Below are 21,161 nucleotides of genomic sequence, written 5' to 3'. Positions count from 1 at the left end.
CAGTCTGGACTTAGTGTGCACCAGGTGACAATGTGGCTTTCCACACACTGCTCACTTTCCCCACCTCCCCCCCAGGCTCCCTGCCACACGCCCTAAGAACACAGAAAGTAAGGCCGCCGTTGGTATACATGCCTTTGAGCAAGACAGAAAAGGTGCCCCCCACTGCAGGGAGATGGCCCATGCCAGGATACGCCTCACAGCCACGTGCCCTTGTGCAGTGCACAACCCAACCAACTTAACACAACAACCCTACTCCAGAGAAGCGGGGATTGCGCTGAAGAAAGAATGACTATCCCATTCTTTGCAAGACGTATTGATGAAAATTATTGGCAATCAGGCCCCTAAAGAAACACACACCCAGTCACACTCATACAAGCCACAAAATAACAAAACACAGTCAGGGTGCTCTCCATGACAAACCGCCAGCACCCCCGCCTGGCCGCCCTGGGACTCCGCTGGTTAACCCGTGCAGCCCCGGGCAGGCTGTGGGCCCCGAGGCACGGGGGAGGCCGCTGCTTCTTGCTTGCTTGTCTGAAAGGTCCCTGTGGAGTCTTCGAGGGAATTCTCACTGACGCAGCTCTAAAGGCAGGCGGGGGTGCGGCCCCTTCCCAAAGCTCCAGCAGCCGTTCTGAAGACGGTTGTCAGGCCGCGCGCAAAGGACGTGGTTCCTCCTCCCCAGCTTAGCGGGCCGTCAAAGGAAAGGTCTCTTCTAGCTTGGCCGGCCATACACGGCCGCCTCTTCATGATGGGCGCCCGCGTAGGCCAGCCGCTCTCTCCTGCCTCCCGGGCTGGGACGGCAGCCCAGACGTCACCTGCACAGCCGCAGGTGTGGGTGGTGGCTCAGCCTCTCTGTCAGCTCATCCTCCTTGGGCTCCTCCAGAACATCCCTGTGGAATTGAGGAGACGCACAACAGGGCCTCTAAAGCGGGGAGACCCTGGCACGCTCGGAAGGACAAGGGAGCAGAGCTTAGCAACACAAGCAGAGAGTGTCACAGGGACGCGGGGACTCCAATCAGCCTCAGGATAGATGCGGCCACTAGAAATGTCTACCCGGCATTCTTAAAAGCCCAGGGGCCACGTCTTCCCGAGGGTTGGCAGGACCGGGGGCTTGGCCGCAGCAACTCAGCAGCCCCTCGTGGGAGGTACAGAGGCCCCACAGCAGGGTCGCCTCCGGGCGGTCACTTTTCTGGACTAGCAGAGGAACCATCTCAAAGCTGCCAGAAGAGATGGGTGCGTTTTCCTCGGGTCCCCTGTTTACATCCAACAGGATCCAATGGACCCTGAAGACGGTTCCTTAAATATGCCTGATCCAAGAGCAGCAGAGCAGGACAAAGGCCATGACCCCAGTGCCAGGAAAAGGAAGTCCTGAGCCAGCTCCGAGCTTCTCCCCTGTGGCACGGGACCAAAGCCAGATAACTGGACAGAGGGTGAAGAGGGGGCGGAGGGGGAGGATGGCAAGGTGAGGGAGGAGGGGGCGGAGGGGGAGGAGGGGGAGAAGGGGGCGGAGGGGGCGGAGGGGGACGATGGCAAGGTGAGGGAGGAGGGCCATCAGGGCCTGCCACCACCTTGGTCCCTCCACCCCCAGCTCTTGGCTTCTCACCCCAGAGGCCACACAGAAGTGCCTTCCCCACCCACACACCTGAACATGAGCTCCACAGTCGTCTGGTAAGTGGCCTCCGGGGTCCCAGCAAGGGACTGCAGGTGGCTGCGGGGGTCCCACTTATGAAGGAAGTTCTGGCAAGCAGGAGTGAGTGGTCAGTGAGTGTGGGCCCCAAGTGAAAGCAGCCTGGCCCCATCCCCGGCCCTCCAGGGTCAGCCTGGCACCCACCAAGGGGGCTGAGCCATCCACCCTGGACACCCAGGCGCAGGCCCCACGGAGCTGCTGGCTCCTACTGGACCCAGTGCCCAAGTCCCTCCTTCAGCCTGGCCTGGGGGCCTGAGCATCCCCACAGCCCAGACGTCAGGAGCGTCCCCCGAGGCACCAGCAGCCAGGGCAGGCAGCACTGAGCCCCACAGGAAGGCCTGGCCTCACTCAGGACCCGCCTAACCCAGCACAACTCTCCCACCAAAGTCCCAGGCAGGCCCGGCCGGTGGCCTCAGGCCCATCGAGAACGCATCAGAAACAAGGCACCACGGAGAACAGCCTGGGCGGGGATTTCCCATACCTCCAGAATCAGGGCCAGAAACAGGTTGACCCAGATGACCGACGACACCAGCCACCACAACACAAAATAGATCTTGGACCACCTGCGGAGGACAGAGGCCCACCCGTGAGCCACGGCGAGCAGAGCGAGACCACCCGACAGCAACACCGCCGCGGCGTGGGGGGGGGCAGCTCTCGGGCATCCAGCCACACAGGCCAGGATGCTGAGGGCACCACTCTTTCCATCTCAGAAACGACCCAGCCGAGGCCTAGAAACGCGCAGCAAGCCGCCACAGGAGCTGGGCCAGCAGGAGGCGGCGCTGGGCGTGAAAGCCGGGCCCAGCTGCTGGGGCCATCTCAGCTCTTCGAGCTCACAGAAACCTCAGCTTCCTCCTTCACTAGCCTCCCCGCAGCTCCCTCGGCCCCAGGGAATTCCTCAGAAGCCCCAGACACACCGACGACCTCCAGGAGGTATAAACCCAGAGTCAGCAGCCACCATGCTGAGAGTCGCAATGTGGCCGCGCAGGGGGCCGGGGCAAGGCCAGCCAGGACGGCACACTGGCGGACCATCCCACCCCCGCCCAGGGCATCCCGTGCAGCGTGCCAGGAGCCGAGAACCCGCAGGCTGCACGGCGAACACGCCGCCGTCGGGGAGACGGGACTCACGGGCCGGAGTAGCGCCGAAAGGCATCCAGAAGCACCTGCCAGTTGTTCACCACCATCAGGTTCCACAGAGTGACCAGGGCAGCCTGCGGGGCAGACACCACGGTCCAGGAGGGCCCGGAGGTGGGGAGGGGAGGAGCAGGGGAGCAGGGGTGGGCAGGGCACAGCGCTCACCGCAAAGTCATCGAAGTTGTTGGCCCAGTACTCCAGCTGCTCGAAGCTCCCACAGGGGGCGGAGCCATTGGCAGGGGCCAGGCTGGGGGACACAGCACACCTGGGTCAGGGCGGGGCTCCAGGTTCTGAGGCCCGGCACCTCCCACCCCCTCCTCAGCCTGGCCTGAGGTCCAGACTGGGATGGAGGACGGGGAGAATGCTGCTCTGAGCAGGCCACAAGAAATGCGCTCAGCAGGGACTCCAGGCCAGGGCTCCTGGGAGAGGCTCGGAGTGGAGGTGGAAATCGGGGGTCGGGGAAAAGAGGGTGCGGGGAGGAGATGAAGGACCCAGGAGAACGCCCTCCTCTCCTGAGACACGGAGCCCACCAAGGCCACCACAAAGGCCTCCCCCAACCCCGGCACCGAGACCCTCCCGTGGCACCTCGGACCCCACCTCACCTGCTGTTTCCAGGAGGAGCCACAATCACGCCTCTAAACAAGCTGATCCCAATGATGGCAAATACGTAGTAGACCACCTGGGGGGACAGGGGCCCGGGGCCGGTCAGCCCCACCCACCCTCTGACAGAACCACAAAGCCAGGCTGATGCCTGTGAGGCCAGGTCACTCTGCCCACCTGGCTGCCACCTCAAAACACGTGCAACTGGCCTTCCCCCGGGCTGGCGGCTCCACAGAGGCAGCGGGGCTCGGACTCGGCTGGTCATGGAGCTCCCACGGGAACTGGGGCCCTGTTCACCCCAGGCCTGTCCCTAACATGCGTCAGCAGAGAGGGAGGGATACGGCCCCTGAGCAGAGGGCCTCAGTTTCCCGTGCTGTGCAAGTTAGGGGGCTGTGCAGACAGTGCCTGAGGCGAGATTCTCTTCCCGGCGTCTATTTCCAGAGCCGCAAGGGACACCTGGGGTCCAGCCCAGAGCACCCCGCGGTCCCCGGGGACGCCTTCCCACCCGGTGGTCCCTACCTCGTGGTGGTCGGAATAAAAGGACAGAACTGCCCCCAGTGCAGCCGGGCTTCCTGTCACTCCACACAGAGCGGCCCTGGGCCTGCCTGGTCACAGGCCCCTCTCCTGCCTGGGCCCGGCCACCAGGCAGAGCAGACTGGCTTCTCAGCAGGGAGGGCCCGGGTGTCCATAGCTCTCACTCAGCAAACATGGCTGCGAGTCCCTGAAATCCCTCTAAGAAAGGAGCCTCGACTCCGTCCTCACCTAGGGCCTGTGTGGGCTGCGGGGTCCCTGGAGGCAAACTCCTGTGCCTCTTGCATTTCTGTCATTCATTTCTCAACGAGGCCACAACCCAGAAAACACGCAGGACTCAAGTTCCCCAAACAGTCTCCGGCGTGGGAGGGAAGTGCGCCGAGGCAGGGCCACCAGCCACACCACCCCCAGCTCCCTGCTCTGCAAAGAACGGGAGGCCCCTGGCTTCTTGCCCCGACCCTGTACTTCCCTGGCCTCAGGAACCTGGTGCCGTCAGAACCCAGAACCTTCCTGCAGACAGAGCAGTGAGCGGCCCAGCACTGCCTCCGCCAGCCTCCCAGCCTCCCAGCCTCCGCCAGCCTCCCAGCCTCCCACTCCCGTGCACGCCCGCCGCCAGCAGCAGCCGGGACTCACCACCAAGATCCCGCCAAACGCACGCATGTTCTGCACCAGGCCCAAGACGGTGCTGGCCACCACGGCCATCGGCTGAGGACAAGAAGAGAGCACAGCCCTTACACCTCCTGGCCCCACTGAGGGGACACCATCCTGGCCCGTCACCCTGACCGACAGAAAGGCAAGACGGGCAGGCCGGTAACCACCAACCCACACACACACCTGGACCCACAGCCACGCGCACACGGCTCTACACACCACATAGCCTGGCAGGCCCCCACGTCCACCCCTACACATCCCACAGCCGGGCACCGGCATCTCCCCCACGCACCCGCACAACTAACTCACGCACTCTCCGTCCCAGCACGTCCACCCCAGCCTATTCAAGCCCTGACTTCACACCCTCTGGGAAGCCCGTCTCTGCCCGCCCACCCCTGAGGCTGGGTCAGCTACTCTGCGGCCTGGAGGCACCAAAGAAATGCAGAACCACCCACAGGGAGTGAGTCTGAGAAGGGACCTCAGACCCAGCAAAGCCCCAGCTCCAAAGGGCCACTCCTCCCAGTCACAGCGCAGCCGGAAGAAAGGCTTTCAAATCGGCCCCATAGACGCCTCCAAAGTAAACAGTACAGCTGAGCGCCACAGTGGAGACCAGTGAGCATGTACGTGTGCATACGTGTGTGTCATGAGCATGTACACACTCACGTGAGAGGTCCCAGGAAACTGTGACTTCAATCAAAATGGCATTATTCCAGGGCCTGCTGCGCAAAACTTCCCTTAAAGTCACAGTTCCCGAGAACCTGCCGGTTCTGACACCTTACCGCATGTGTGCACACGCGACCGTGCGTCTCATACAGGCATGAGCTCGCATGTATATTTGTACGCGATGATCTGTGTGTTATGCTGGATCTAGGTGTATTAACGTATGTGTGTGTGTGCAACATGGCGTGTGTACTGCATGCAAATGTGGCTGCACACGTGTGACTGATCACATGTGCCTGTGAGTGCTTGTGTATGTATGTGCATGGTCACATTTGTGGCTATGTGTGAGATCACATGTGCATGGCTGTACTGTGTATACGTGATTGTGTGCGCCTGTATGGTTGTGTGTAATTATGTGTGAACACGCGTACATGTGTGTATGCAGGCCCCCCAGCACAGCAGCCCCCTAGGAAGGATCAGGACTCCTGAGCTGCCTTCAGGTGGGACATACTGCCAGGTGGGACAGGTACACAGCTCAGAGGAAGGATGAACAGGGACAGAGGAGGGACGTGGACACCCAGAAGAGGGGTCTTAGGACATGGAGGCAGGAGCAGTGAGGTCCAGAACCCGCCACCCCGCCTGCCTGCCCCTTCAAGGTAACCACTGCTCCTAAGGGGTGCATTAAGAGAAACTAGGGCTCAGAGATGGCCACGAGCCACCTGCACCCACATGAGGATGTCCTGCACACGAGCCCCCTGGCCAGGGGTACTCTGCCTCTCATTACTAGCACCCTGGGAGTCATGGCAAAGGCCTTTCTGGGAACCTCAGAGACCTGGGGGAGCACTGGGATGCCCGAGGTTCCAAGAGCATGCAGTTGCTCCCGCCACCAGCCAAAGCATCGCACCCGCCATGCCCTCACCCGCTTTGCTGTCCCCACCCGGAAACGCAGAGCTGGCTCTCCCGCTTCTGATGACCCTACCCCAGCATCACAAGAACATGGCAGAAGTGAGGGTGCAGCCAGGGGACCCGGGGTGACAGGCACAGTCCACAGGCCCTCCCTGCCCCTGGCTCACCCATCCTGGAGCAACACAGCAGCGTGAACCAGGAGGGCAAGCGAGTGTGGGGGTGGGGGTGGCCACACGCACCTTCATGTTGGGGATGATACGCAGGAAACGGAACACGATGAGCATGTTCAGCATGCGGGTCATGTCCCACAGCGACAGCAAGCCCAGCATCTCCGGCCTCCTAGGGACAGACAAGGGAGGGAGGCCGGTTGGGAGGGGCCCAGGAGCCCCACAGTGGGGGGACAAGGAGATGCGTGGTGAGCTTCTGGACGGACGGAGGCACAGAGAGGGCAACAGGGCACGCCGGGAGCGCACCCCGCAGCCAACACTGAGCAGAAAAGCCTCTGCAGGGCGGCGAGAGGGCAGAGCCAGGGCCACTCACTGCTCGGCTTCCACCTGCAGCCCCTGGGCGACCCCCATCACCCCGACACCTTCCCACCCAGCCCTCAAAGGTAGGCCGGCAGAACTCCTTCTACACAGACCCTCCGTCCGCACAGGAGGCCACTAAGGTTCCAGACGCTGAGACCTGTTCCAGCTCAGGCCCCGGCAGAACTGCCTGAGCCCATTTCTTCTGCACCCGCCTCCTGCCCCCTCACCATCTCCTGTCCCATGACCCTGACCCCTGACCCCGTCCCTGAACCACACCCCACTTGGTCTTTCTGTGCTTTCCTTTCTGTTGAAACTTAAACCCATTCTCATCCAGATTGTCAGCCCCCAAGGTAGAGACTCAGACCAAAGTGCAGCCAGCATGCTCAGTGCGCACCAAAGACGCGGCGACGCCAGCCCCATGACGCAGCATGGAGGCACTGCCTGCCTTCCTAAGTCCTGGGGGGCTTCCTGGGGAGGTGACGGAACAGCAAGGTTCTTGCTGGACACCATCCGCACCCCCAACAAGTGATTCCCAGCTGCTCACCAGGCAGTGGGATAGATGACAGAGCAGAGAGACCCAAGGAGCCCAGCCTGAACACGGGGCTGAGACTGGCATGTGTGCCTGTTGGGCCCTGTGCCCACCCTTCCTGTCTCATCATGGGCACCCAGGAGCCACGCTCCCGGGGCAGAGCAGCCTGGCTGATGGCCCTGCTGTGCCATGAGGCTCTCAGGGTCCCCACCCAGTTAGTCTCTTCGTGGACAGACCCCTGGGCAGTGGGGAATCAGTACACAGCATCAGAGTTCACCGAGCCCCGGGCCCCTGGATCCACTATTTTAAGGGAGTAAAGTGATGTCCAGAGTGGGAGGTGATGACTCAAGCTCACATCACAAGCTGGGAGCTCTCCCAAGGACCTTCCCGCCAACAGAAGGGCCCAGCCCAACCCCAGTGATCACAGGTCCCCTGAGACCTGAGCCAGGGGCATCTCTGCTTCCAGCCCCCAGCACATGCACTGGGAGGGGGAGCCCACTGCTACCCTGGAAGGTGCCTCCAAGGGGGAATGGTGGCTTCTGGAGAGAGGCCCCCAGAGCAACGGCAGGGCCCTGCCCCGACACTGCAGGATCAGCCCACCCGTTCCACCAGTCAGAGCAGACCCAGCAGGCAGGCCCCACCCCAGACACCGTGGAGACCCTCCCGGGGACACTAGGTGGGATGCTGTTTGCTGTAGCCGCCCACAGTTCTGCCCAGTCACATACCAGCCTGGTTGCGGCAATCGGTACACAGCCAGAGCTGAGATCTCCAGAACCTTTAATTACAAAGGAAAAGAAGCTTCGCTACAGCAACGCTAATCTGGGAGGCCCTGAAAGGATTTATAAAGCTCATCTCTAACATATTCTCCCCAAAAGGGGCTTTTGGGGAGAAATCAGAGCTTGGTCCTTGACCCCATGAGTTGGTTCCAGATGTCGGGACTTCCTTCAGCTGGAAAGACACCCTGGCCTCAGGCATCAGGGGACTGCACAGATTGGGGTGGTGGGGACAGCAGAGAAGCTGCTCAGTCAAGGACAGACCACAGGGCCCTTCTCAAATTTCTCTTTGCCCGTGTGCCCAAGGGCCTGCCAGCTACAGCCAACATCACTCTGATGTGGCTGCTTTTGACACACACACCGAATGTGCCATCCCCTCACTCCCACAGGGTCTGGGGAAGAAGTGTAAGCGTTTTCCGAGAACACCCTAGGTGCTGAGAGCCCCCCGGCCCCTCACTCCACCCATGCTAACACTCAGATGCGGTGGAAAGCCAGCCTCCTAGAGCCCCCACCAGCTGCCTGCTGAGCAACTCGGTCAGCAGGGAAGCCAGCCCTCATCACTGAGAGCAGGAGCCCACCTTCCCACAGCCTCTGGTCCTCAGGGGAGGCCTGAGATGGGCCCACGCAGAGCCCAGGTGGCATTCACCCACCCGCCCAGGAGGGCCCGGCCTCAGATGCGCCCACTTTACCAGGAGGACCGCGGTAAGGAGCCCGTCAAACACGTTGCTGGGGTAGGACAGGTACCCTCGCAGGCCTAGGGCAAAGACCTTGAGCAGCAGCTCCAGCAGGTAGTACACGATGAAGACGCAGTTGAGAATCTGAAAGAGCAGGAGAGGCGCCCAGCATGGGGCCTCGGGGCTGCCAGCCCCGCCCAGCCTCTCCTTGGCCCTGACAGGGAGCAGCTCAGAGCTTACCCCCAGGACGAAGTCATCGCGCTCAGCAGGCAGCACGTCTGCATCCAACACCAGGAACACCTGTGAAGCCAGAGGAGAGGCTCACCGCAGGCCCGGCACGGCGCCGGGTGAAGCAGGACAGGCAGGCTCGTGCACAAGGTGGGCAGGAACAGGCTCCTCCACGCCAGCTCTGGGGCAAATCCGCACTCACGCAAATGGACGCCAGGTTTGCCAGGGCGATGAGGTTCCCCAGGTAGTCGAAGTAGTAGTGGCCAAAGAGGAACTGGGCGCTCTGCAGAAATGGGGACTGGTACGTGGGCCTCGGCGGGTGCTGGGCGGAGAACACACTCGCTCAGAAGCACAGTCCAGCAGCCGCAGCTGTCACAGCCCAAAAATGCCCATGCCCTCTCATTGTGGGATTGGACTTTTTCCTACCTCATCCCCGTGCTATCTATCCAGCCACAGGAAATAACCCCAGACACAGAAATCGCTCTAGACACAAAAGGTGTTCATCTCAGGGGTCTTTGCAACACCAAGAGAGAAACAGAAGTAAGTGACACATCCACTGAGTGGAAGTAAAGCACGCTGTGATATCGGAGTCGCCTTAAATGTATGCAAAGTGTCGCCCTGATTAAAAAAAAAAAAAAAAAAAAAAGCTGTGTGATAAACACATGTAAGTGATGTGCTCATAGCTACAGAAACTTAGCACAGAACCAACTCCTGGACTGTGGCTGGCAGCAGTGGAAGGCAGTGGGGGTCACGGGGGCAGGCGGGCAGCCACCGCCACCATCGGGACCCTCATGAGACCCAGTACTGTGCGTGCTCAGCAGCCTCCTTGAAACGCATCCACGTGTGCACGAGGTTGGCAACGGGAACTGCCTACACGTTCCTCAGCAAGGGCACCCGTGCCACTGTCCCACGCAGGAGCCACTGGCCACCGGTGGCTAGTTCATAAAAATTTCAACGCAATAAAATTCAGCACCCGGTGCGTCAGCGGCAACATCCACGTGTCAAGTGCTCCGCGGCTACAAGTGACAAGTGGCTACAGCTCATCCCCACAACAGTCCCTATGAAAATGGAGGGCGAGGAGACATGGCTGAGCGAAGAGGCAGGCTGCGGAGTGAAAATGGCGACGCTTCATGTAAACGTCAGAGAAGAACCGAGCAAGTGCGTCCGCAACTACCTGTACATGCCTGAAATGACACGGGGAAAAGTCCGGAAGGAAAACCCCAAAATATCCAGTTGAATAGACAGGCTATTTTGGAGTGAGACCCAAACGGGCGGTGCCCACAATCGACGCCCTTCCTCTTGCCCCCCGATCTCCCCCTTGACACATACGCGGCCACAACAGGCATCTCGTCCACAGCGAGCGGGGGCTGAGGCTGTCTCAGCGGTGGGGGGGCTGGAGGGACACAGTAGGGCAGCAAGGCTCCCCTGTGGTTTTTGGATGCCACATAGGGGACCGGGGTGTGGTGTGAAGTACATGTGGAGATGCTCTGTCCCGGACACACAGTCCCCAGGCCACCTACAGCCGAGGCCTGACCTCCCCCAAACTTCCCAGCTTCCCACAGTCCTCAATGCAGAAACCAGTGCCCAAGGCCACCTGCCCACCCTGCAACCCAATTCCCTCGGCAGGCCCATGCCACTGCCTGCTCAGAGCCTGGGCCTGCTGCACCCGGGAGGGTGGCCTCCTGCTTGCCCAGTGACCACAGACCAACCAGTGAACGTCTCTGCGTTCCTGTGTCTAAACCACACCTTCTCTCAAGAGGTCTGAACCCCGGCTTTGGGAGGGCCCCTTCCAGGTTCATCCTTCCTCACATACTCCCCCGAGCCCAAGGACATCACAGTTTCCTTACATCTTCCAGTTACTCTTTCATCATAGTTGACACTTCCACATGCTACAGTTTCTAAGTAAACCAGACTGAGGCCTTGGCCCAGAGAGACTTAGCATTATCGATTATGTTTAAACGCAAGGAGAAGCATTCATGTTACTTGTGTAACTGAGGAACAACGGACACGGGACATGACGGAAGTGGCTGTCTCTGGGTAGAAAGACAGTGGGGCGGGGGGAGGTTTCCACTTTTCCCTGCTGTCTGTAATGAACGATGACTCATTTTTAACCCCAAAGCCTCTCAAAGGAAGAGGAGACCTCTTTCAGCAGCAGCCAGGGCACCTTTTCTGAAGCTCACCAGCATGCACCCACCTACCCCCTGCCCAGAGCCAGGCTGATGCCCAGGCAGTGACCCCACCTGCAAGGGCTCTCAGAAAGGCTGGAGCTCCCATGACATCAGCCTGCCCAGAAAGCATCTCTTTGCGCTTCCAAAACCACAGGCTGCCCCAAATCTCTGCAACCCCAGAAGCATCCATCTGCCTCCCAAACCTGAAGCTCAGCCAGCCCTTCACATCAGCGGGCTTTGCATCCAGAGACTGAACCAACTGCAGATCAAAAATACTCAAAGGAGGCCGGGCGTAGTGGCTCACGCCCGTAATCCAAGCACTTTGGAGGCCAAGGCGGGCGGATCACCTGAGGTCGGGAGTTCAAGACCAGCCTGACCAACATGGTGAAACCCAGTCTTTAAAAAAAAAAAAAAAATACTCATGGGAAGAAGCATCCGTGCGGAGCATGTACAGGCTTTCCTTACCATTATTCCCCAAACTTCCACAGTATTCCTAGCTACTAGGTACTATAATCAGTCTAGAAATGATTTAAAGTATACGGGAGGATGTGTGTAGGTTACATGCAAACACTATGTCATCTTGCATTAAAAACTTAACCATCCATGGATTTTGTGTCCACGTGGACTCCCAGAACCAATCCCCTGCAGATACCGAGGGACGACAGCCTCCCCTCTGCAGTCAGCATTTTGGGGAAAGAAGGTGTCAGAAAATCAGATTAAGGATATCACAGCTCCCGAAACCTGCGGAATGCAAACTCCCATCTCAAAGCCCAGTGCTTGGTGCCCTGGGAAGAAACAGCAACGCCGGGACCTTCAGGGAAACAGCCAGGCTGGGAATCGGGCCAGGCCTGCGTATTGGGCCTTCCCCGCTCCTGTGCGCACGTGAGCCCGCTCTACTGGGTCACGAGCAAAGCAATCCACCCACCCTTCCTCTGCAGCCTCACAGGAGAAGAACTCCTCTCCAGCTCTCATAAATCCTGACGCTGGAAAGGGCTGGGAAAGCCAGCTCTGGACAACCAGGACTCAACTGCACCCTCCGGAATGGCAGAAACTGCCCAGAGAGAGCCCAGAGGGCCCAGAGGATGCCAGGAGCAAACCCTGAGGAGCAAAAATCACCTTTCCAGAACCTTCAGGATGACTGGCTTCTCCCAGCCTGCATCCACCTGCCTCTGGAAGGGGCTGGATCACAGCAAACCCAGCCAACCACAGCCACTAAGAGTTGCTTCCCGAGCCCCAAACACCTCTGCCCCGAGGACAAGAGCCATTATCTAGAATGGTGCTTTTTTTTTTTTTTTTCCAAGTCAGAGTCTTGCACTATCCTCCGGGCTGGAGTACAGTGACATGATCTTGGCTTACTGTAACCTCTGCCTTCTGGGCTCAAGCGATTCTCCTACCTCAGACTCCTGAGTAGCTAGGATCATAGGCACCTGCCATGACACTTGGCTAATTTTTTGTATTTTTATTACAGATGGGGTTTCACTATGTTGGTCAGGCTGGTCTTGAACTCCTGACCTCATGATCCGCCTGCCTCAGCCTCCCAAAGTGCTGGGATTACAGGCATGAGCCACAGTACCCGACCGGAATGGTGCTTCTTAATTTCCTGTCATCTGAGAATCATCTCCACAGTCTCTGCAAAATCTGCACCTGGTAAGGTTAATTTCCTATCTTCAAGCCAGCCTTCAGTTGACACTGCACTGCCCAGCCTTGTCCCAAGCAGAGGTTTGATGGCATGAATGTTCAAAGCACCGCCTGCTGGTCCTCGCCACATTCATCTTCCCTCCCCCAGGGGGTTGGGGGAACCCCACAGAGAAATACAGCTTTAAAGGGGATGCCCAGGCCGGGCGCGGTGGCTCAAGCCTGTAATCCCAGCACTTTGGGAGGCCGAGGCGGGTGGATCACGAGGTCAAGAGATCGAGACCATCCTGGTCAACATGGTGAAACCCCGTCTCTACTAAAAATACAAAAAATTAGCTGGGCATGGTGGTGCGTGCCTGTAATCCCAGCTACTCAGGAGGCTGAGGCAGGAGAATTGCCTGAACCCAGGAGGCGGAGGTTGCAATGAGCCGAGATCGCGCCATTGCACTCCAGCCTGGGCAACAAGAGCGAAACTCCGTCTCAAAAAAAAAAAAAAAAAAAAAAAAAAAAGGGGATGCCCAAAAGGGTGATGGGAATGAGCACATGCCACTCAGGCTCAGGTTGGGGCAGGGCCTGACTCCAGAGGTCTGGGAAGACCTTAGGAAAACGTTATTTGGAAGACCACCCCCGATAGGGGCCTGCAGCCACAGAGGCTGACGAGTCCTGAAGCAGGTGACAGTGGGTATGGGCTGAATTTTGTCTCCCTCATAATTCCTGTCTTAAACCTCTAACCCCAGTAGCTCAGAATGTGACCCTATTTGGAGACGGGGCCTTTTAAAAGGTAATTTAGTCAAAACAAGGCCATGAGAATGGGCCCTAACCCAATCTGAACAGGGTCCTCATAAGAAGAGGAGCTGAGGGCCGGGCGCCGTGGCTCATGCCTATAATCCCAGCACTTCGGGAGGCTGAGACAGGTGGATCATGAGGTCAAGAGATGAAGACCATCCTGGTCACCATGGTGAAACCCCGTCTCTTCTAAAAATACAAAAATTAGCTGGGCATGGTGGCGCGCACCTTTAGTCCCAGCTACTCGGGAGGCTGAGGCAGAATTGCCTGAACCCAGGAGGCGGAGGTTGTGGTGAGCCGAGATCGCGCCATTGCACTCCAGCCTGGGTAACAAGAGCGAAACTCCGTCTCAAAAAAAAAAAAAAAAAAAGTCAGGCGCTGTGGCTCAAGCCTGTAATTCCAGCACTTTGGGAGGCTGAGGCGGATGAATCACGAGGTCAAGAGATCGAGACCATCCTGATCAACACGGTGAAACCCCGTCTCTACTAAAAATACAGAAAATTAGCTGGGCATGGTGGCATGTGCCTGCAGTCCCAGCTGCTCAGGAGGCTGAGGCAGGAGAATTGCCTGAACCCAGGAGGCGGAGGTTGCGGTGAGCCGAGATGGCGCCATTGCACTCCAGCCTGGGTAACAAGAGCGAAACTCCGTCTTAAAAAAAAAAAAAAAAAAAAAAGAAGAGGAGCTGAGGACGCACAGCGGGATGACCACGTGAGGACACAGGGAGAAGGCGGTCTCTGCGAGCCACAGAGAGGCCTCAGGAAGAACCCGCCTGCGACACTTTGACCTCAGACAGATGGCCAGGACCATGAGGGGACAAATGTCTGCTGCTTCAGCCCCAGCCCTGCCCGTCTGTGGTGCCATCCAGCGGCCTGAGAAAAGAAAAGTGACAGAACTAGAAGGCGGCCGCGGCCCCATCCAAGTTTCAGTGTCTGGCTCAGTCCTCTGAGGCTGAGTGGCTGGAACGGCAGCCCCATGCAGCCCCCACACTGCCTGTGAACACCTGGGCTGTTTCCCAATGTCTCCGCCCACCGCCCACCTGGCCCAATCCTTCTAGACACAGAACTTAGCCAAATGCTGAGGCCCACCTGGTAACTTTGTAACCCAGTGTCAAGGCTGAAAGCCAAAGGCTTTGGAGAGGACCAGTGTGCAGACCTCCTGAGCAAGGACAGACAGGAAAAGGAGTCTGTCATGGAAACAGAGAAAACCATTCAGAAGATTCCTCTGTGTCAGGCTGGGCTCAGGATAGTTCCTGGGGTCTGGTGAATTGCAAAGAAATCTCTCCAGTCGCCAGGAGCCAAACAGATCTCCATTCCCAGTTCCCATCCTAGGAGCCGGGATCCCTGGGCAGGTGAATTCCAGCACTGATCATTAGAAGAGTTCCCTCCTGGGTGATCAAGGGCAGTGGAAACTGGAAAGCCCCCACTCCCCTCCCTGGGCAGCGGTAGCCCGTCACCTCTTTTTTTTTTAGACAGAGTTTCACTCTCGTTACCCAGGCTGCCAGTTACCTCTTTAACCACACTCCTGTCAAGCTCGTTGAATAGTTTCTGAAACTCATCGACCGACAGCGGGACACTACCGTAGGCGCGCACCTGCTGAAGAGGGAGGAGCACAGGTCAGCCGGGCGCATGGGAAGGGGAGCACCCTCAGCCTCAGCCCCACCCCGATGGGCTGTGAACCCTGCAGACGATCTGAAGCCACACCCCTAGTCCTGAAAAGGGGCTGCTGGCCCCAGTGACCTCCCTGGAGGAGCCAGAGGTGGCTGGGGGCAGGGGACAGGCGGCGGGTACCTCCATCATGGCCTCTTTGTGGAAGCTGTCCAGCTGGATCCTCTGAAGCACCTGCAGCAACTTCTGGGGCTTCACGCCAGCTCTGCAGGGAAACCACAGCCCAGTGGGCACAGCCAGCTCAGCCCCCGGGAACCCGGGCCTGGGTCGTCCGGCCCTGGCGTCTGGCCTGAGCTTTGCCACAGACCCACTCTGCACCCCTGAGCCACAAGAGCCACAAAGGGGGACAAGGAGGAGGCCAGGCCACTCAGCCCTTCACCAGCCCAGGGGCCATGGGAGGACATGAAGACAAAGGCACAGACTCAGAGCAAGGACGCCAGGAACCACGGAGCGCCAGGGGCATGGGGGTTTCTGTGAGTCGGGTGCCAGCCAGCAGGCCGAGCACAAAAAGCCCAGAATGAACACCCAGCCCCAGCACTCACGGCAGCCACGTGCCCACCCTCAGGGGGAGGAGGGTCCATGTGTGGCACTCACGGCAGCCATATGCCCGCCCCCCGGGGGAAGAGGGTCCATGCCCAGCACTCACGCCTGAGGGAAGGCTCCCTCCTCCCCCGCCACGGAGGACAGGACTTCGAAGGCAGCCCGGGTCCCCAGCCGCCTCCGAAACAGTGAGGTCTGGAGAGATTTCTGTAAAGAGGAAGGCTGTGAACGGCAGGATCAGCCCTCCCCCAGCTCAGAACCCCCACCCAGCCCTCCCCTGGGGAACAGGCAGAGGGGGAGCCGGGGCAGCCTTGGAGGGGACACAGTCCCCCACGGCTTGGGGCAAACCCTTGCCCCAAGGGCATGAGAGCACTGGCCATAGACTCCCGGGACAGGCCGCGCAGGGCGATGCCCGACAGCTGCACTGTGCAGCACACTGGGCCGTGTTTCTTCTCTGTGTGCTGGGGGAGCCCCCGGCTCCCCATCAAGAGGGTTTAGCGTCCGCTGTCCTGGGAGCTGCCATTCTGGCAGCTTCCCCTGGCGGGGACTGAGACACTGGGTGGTGGGAGCAACAACATGCAAGTATCCCCAGCTGACCCGCCGGAGGCGGCAACCCTGCCCTCCCATCCCACCAGGACCCGGGCCAGCAAAGGTCTCCCAGCAAGGGGTCACCAGCTGCCCAGCTCAAGCCACACCCTGCCTGGTCTCCAGGAGCTCCAAGCACAGCCGGCATGGGGGCGCTCCCTCACCATCAAGTAGCCACGGAACTGACTGTAGATGATGGCCGTCAGCAGGTTCATCAAAAACAGGCTTCCTTCAAGAGGAGACAGCCACGGTCAGAGGGGCCACCAGCGCTGCAGCAAAACCAACACGACGCCGACCCAGCACAGGACAGGACAGCACAGCGCCGGGGGTGTCCCCTCGCAAATGGAACGTGGCAGGGCCAGCGCAGTCACGGGCAGGACCACGAGGTCAGTGGCGGTAACAGAACAGAGTGTGGGGTGGGGCTCCCTGGGATGAAGCTGTGGGGTGGGGGCTCCCTGGGGTGAAGCTGTGGGGTGGGGGCTCCCTGGGGTGAAGCTCTGGGGTAGGGGCTCCCTGGGGTGGAGCTCTGGGGTAGGGGCTCCCTGGGGTGAAGCTGTGAGGTGGGGGCTCCCTGGGGTGGGGGCTCCCCGGGGTAAAGCTGTGGGGTGGGGGCTCCCTGGGGTGAGGGGTCCCCGGGGTGAAGCTGTGGGGTGGGGTCTCCCTGGGGTGAAGCTGTGGGGTGGGGGCTCCCTGGGGTGAAGCTGTGGGGTGGGGGCTCCCGGGGGTGGGGGCTCCCCAGGGTGAAGCTGTGGGGTAGGGGCTCCCCAGGGTGAAGCTGTGGGGTGGGGGCTCCCTGGGGTGAAGCTGTGGGGTAGGGGCTCCCTGGGGTGAAGCTGTGGGGTGGGGGCTCCCTGGGGTGGAGCTCTGGGGTGGGCGCTCCCTGGGGTGAAGCTGTGGGTTAGGGGCTCCCTGGGGTGGGGGCTCTCTGGGGTGGAGCTGTGGGGTTGGGGCTTCCTGGGGTGGAGCTGCAGGGTAGAGGCTCCATGGGGTGAAGCCATGGGGTGGGGGCTCCCTGGGCTGTGAGGTGGGGGCTCCCTCGGTTGATCTCTGGAATGAAACACACTTATGTGAAGTTTCAGGTCGTGGAGGGGGCAGGGTATACCAGTCCCTGAGCTCTCAGGATCCTGTCACAGAATGCCGGCCACACTACCTGCACTCACCTATCACAGTAAAGACTATGAAGAAGATGGCATAGGCCCGGTTCTTGGAATACGCAGGAACCATCACTGAAAAAAAAAAAAAGAAATCACAGAACTAAAACCTTGCTGACAGCCTGAGTACCTGATCTCACTCGCATCCTGACCCTGCACAATTTGCTTTCACAATAGAAAGGTCTCTCCACTGCCGAGCATGGTGGCTCATGCCGGTAACTGGAGAGGCTAAGGTGGGCAGCAGATCATTTGAGGTCAGGAGTTTGAGACCCGCCTGGCCAACATGGTGAAACCCCATCTCTACAAAAATACAAAAATGAGCCAGGTGTGGTAGCTCGTGCCTGTAGTCCCAGCTACTCGGGAGGCTGAGGAGGAAGCAAAAAAAAAGGAAGTCTCCTGGGAGGGCTGAGAGGCCTTCCTGTCCCAATTCAATCTCTCAGCTCAACTCTGCTCGCACACCCTCCAGGACGGGGAACTCCCTACCTACCAAGGACGTCCGTCTGCACACAGGGCTGAAAGCCTCCCTGCAGCCCTCCCCACAGACAGTCCTGCTCCCGCTGTGGTCACCTGCTAGGACTCAGAGGACACAAGGGACAGCGCTCAGGGTCGGGCTGCACAACTCCCCCGAGTGTGGACACTCCCAGGCTGCCCTCCAGGGAAGGTCTCCGGGGCTGTGAGCTCCAAAGGAAAGGCACCAGCCAGGGTGGCCAGGCCACAGCCAAGCCCAGGGCCACGGCCTCCATCCGGGCCACACTCGCCCTGAGCGGCGGAGGCCCCATCAGCACCACACGGGGTGAGCATCGCGGCCAGTAAGACCCTGGGCCTCACGTGCTGCTGCCCAGTGGCTCCCACAGTGGACCTCAGCAGCAACGGGCACGTGCGGCTGTGGATCTCCAGTAGGAGGGCACCGGGGGACGCCCCTGACCACGGACCTCCAGCAGGAGGCAGCAGGGGACCCCACTGACCACTGCCATCATCACCCTATGAAGAACACCAGCCGCTTTCAGCTTCTCGGACCGGTGAGAAGACAGAAAGGAAGGAGGAGCTGAGAAAGCAAAGGCAGGAGAGGAAAAAGGAAAGGAGCAAAGAGAAGAGAGAAGCGAGAGCGAGGAGAAAACCAGACAAGAAAGAAGAGAAAGGCAAAGAAGGGAGGGAGGAAGAGTCACCTTGCTTCCCCACCTGTTGACCAAAAGGCCTGACACTCCCACTGGGGTCGAAGGCTCAGCGTCCGGCCCCCACACTGGGCTCACCGACCCCCAGGGTCCCTCCCTGGCCCTGCACGCACCGTCAGGGTTGTTGGCCGTGGTCAGCAGCACCAAGAGGGAAGTCAGAGACTCAGGCAGGTTCCGGAAGTAGGCCAGCCTCTCCCTGTCCTGCCCATCGTCCTGCTGGGAGCAGAAGCAGCAGCTCCAGAGCACCACTGGGTCCCCACCCCACAGGCTGAGCTCCAGGCCCCAGGCCCAACCAGCTGGAACCATCCACCCGATGCCCAGCCTGCAGCTCCCTGTGGCCTCCCAGCAGGCTGAACTCACGGCCAGATGGGACCAAACTCAGGATCTCCAGGCACAAGAGCAGGCACCCAGGGAGACCACTCACCCGCATGGACATGGCACCCGGAAGCAGGCTGGCTCAGAACCACGGCGAGAGCCCTCGGCTGGCCTCGCGACCACAGCCCTCCCTCAGGCCAGCGCACCTGCTCGAAGCTGACTCTGCCATGCACTGTGTGAGCAGTGAGGCTGCAGGTCAGGGGCAGGAGGGGCAGGAGGGGCAGGAGGGGCAGGAGGGGCAGGAGGGGCAGGGGGGGCCCAGGCTGCCAGGACGAAGAATGTCAGACCCCTCGTGAAGCCTGCTCTAGAGGCTGTGTCAGGGCCCACGGCCACCCTCGGGACCCAGTGGCACCGTGCTGGTGGCTGTGGCGAATCACAGCCATTAGCAAGGGGGCATCCACACCAGAGTCCCTATCCTCTCTCCCCGGAGAAGGGTCCCAGCCACAAAACACAGCGGACACATGCAGTGTCTCTGCTCGGAAAGCAACCCCCACCTGAGACTCTGGGCCCGGGGCTCTCACTGGGGCCGGGCTCGTGGGCACCCTCTGCCTACCAACCCTCCAGACCCCCAACCGGAAGACGGGCACTGCCTGCAAAGCAGACTGGTTGTATGAAATGTGTGGGCAGCTGGCACAGCAGGACTCGGCACCCAAGCACACAAAGCAACCTCCTCTCTTAGGGATCGTTTCAAAGCCGCAATCCCAGCTGTTGGCCAAGGGACAACCCCACAAGCAGGCCTCTGCACGGAGCCGCCTGTGGGCCACTGTCTCTTGCACAGGCCACCGCTCCTGCCTCAGGGCCTCAGGATAGCACAGAGGCCTCCAAGGCTTCGCCTATAAATTGGCACTACCCCCTCGTCAACCCAGACAGGGGGTCGCAAGGACACGCGAGCGAACTGGTGGTGAAGACTCCACAATCCACTAGGGGAGGGGCACAGGGGCCATGGGAGGAAGGTACAGGCGGGGAGCACTGCCAGGCACAGAGCCACGGGTGGGGACAGGTTTCCCCGCTGGGGAGAGCGAAGTGGCCCCTCCTGGCCCTCAGCCCAAGTCAGAGTGGAGGAGCAGAGCAAGGCCTGAAGGGCAGGCTGGCCTCCAGCGGTCACCAGAGACGGCAGGACCGGGGCACTCGGCCCTCCTGGGCCTCGCCCCTCCCACCCCCACCCAGTCAGAACCACCACATTCCCAAAGGTAAAGGAAGCCCACCGAGCGCCCACTGAGCAGGCTCGGGGCCAGACTTGGAGTCAGCGGAGGAAGGTTCTCGCACCCACAGCACCTAACAGACAAGGACACTGAGGTCCGCAGAGCCGACACAACTCCCCAAGGCAGGTGGCCCTGCCCCGGCCCGTCTCCCAGCCCACCCTGTGCACCTCCCAGCAAGCTGCATGCTCCTCCTTAATTCAGCTCCTACTCAGGCAGACCCTAGGCGTGACCTCTATAGCCCAGCCCGAGCCACAGCTCCGCAGGGACGCAGAGGAGCCCCGGGCTCCCACCCAACCTGCCACAACCAGCCCACCGCCCCCACCTGAGAAACGTCTATAAAACGGGACAGCACCATCGCCGCTGCTGGGGACCACACACCCCAACGCCAAGCCTGGTTCTTCAAAACCAATGCAGGTGGGAGCTTCACAACAGCAAGGCCAGCAGGGACAAGCAGGCTGGCTCTGGACAGGGCTCACAGAGGGAGAGAACGCAAGGTGGCCGCCGCACCCAGCCAGCAGGAGCTGGGACACCAGCAAGGCCACCCGGAAGCACAGCCTGGCTACCGTCCCAGGCCAGGCTGGCAGGGCATGATGGTCAGGGAAGGAAAGCAGGACGGGCCGGCCACCACCCCATGCCCCTCTCAAGCCCTACCTCGGATAGGGGTCCAGACTCCTGCCAAGACCATGACAAGCACTCTGAACCCTCAGACAAGGCACCCCTTGCTCCCCCAGGCCTGGAGGAGCCAACCCTCCCAGGTGCCTCGGGACGGGACGCTCTGCTTTCCCAAGGCAGAGGACCACGTCCCAGGCTCAAGGCTGAGGCTGCTGCCACTTCTAGCACCCCGCGCTGACGCCATCCACCTGGCGCGCGCTCTGGAAAACAGTGCCACAGCAGTGGTCACCGCACAGTCACACGGACTGCCTGAGGTTCTGTCAGCCAGTTCCACCTCCACAGCCCAGCTGCCCCCACCACCTGCAGACACACACTCA

General features: G+C 60.3%; 1 protein-coding gene across 3 annotated transcripts in view; it reads right to left on the bottom strand.

Moving 5' to 3' along the window:
* Positions 1-297: 297 nt before the first annotated feature.
* Positions 298-21,161, bottom strand: part of TPCN2 (two pore segment channel 2) — a 36,007-nt gene continuing 15,143 nt past the window's right edge. The window contains exons 8-25 of one of the 3 annotated variants that reach the window (XM_074401801.1): positions 18,709-18,811; positions 17,433-17,498; positions 16,437-16,501; positions 15,794-15,894; positions 15,271-15,352; positions 14,989-15,075; positions 9,097-9,216; positions 8,907-8,966; positions 8,682-8,810; positions 7,945-7,994; positions 6,403-6,502; positions 4,580-4,651; positions 3,418-3,494; positions 2,981-3,062; positions 2,810-2,892; positions 2,166-2,247; positions 1,640-1,734; positions 298-887 (exon numbers count right to left, since the gene is read on the bottom strand). In XM_074401801.1, the coding sequence (XP_074257902.1) occupies positions 809-887; positions 1,640-1,734; positions 2,166-2,247; positions 2,810-2,892; positions 2,981-3,062; positions 3,418-3,494; positions 4,580-4,651; positions 6,403-6,502; positions 7,945-7,994; positions 8,682-8,810; positions 8,907-8,966; positions 9,097-9,216; positions 14,989-15,075; positions 15,271-15,352; positions 15,794-15,894; positions 16,437-16,501; positions 17,433-17,498; positions 18,709-18,811 (1,533 nt within the window). In that variant the 3' untranslated portion in view covers positions 298-808. The remainder of the gene's footprint in view (positions 888-1,639; positions 1,735-2,165; positions 2,248-2,809; positions 2,893-2,980; positions 3,063-3,417; positions 3,495-4,579; positions 4,652-6,402; positions 6,503-7,944; positions 7,995-8,681; positions 8,811-8,906; positions 8,967-9,096; positions 9,217-14,988; positions 15,076-15,270; positions 15,353-15,793; positions 15,895-16,436; positions 16,502-17,432; positions 17,499-18,708; positions 18,812-21,161) is intronic. The other 2 variants (XM_074401803.1, XM_074401802.1) reach the window with 2 other exon arrangements.

The sequence above is a fragment of the Saimiri boliviensis genome, chromosome 6 (assembly GCF_048565385.1).
Source record: "Saimiri boliviensis isolate mSaiBol1 chromosome 6, mSaiBol1.pri, whole genome shotgun sequence".
Taxonomy (NCBI): domain Eukaryota; kingdom Metazoa; phylum Chordata; class Mammalia; order Primates; family Cebidae; genus Saimiri; species Saimiri boliviensis.
This window is presented reverse-complemented; position numbering and strand designations above follow the sequence as displayed.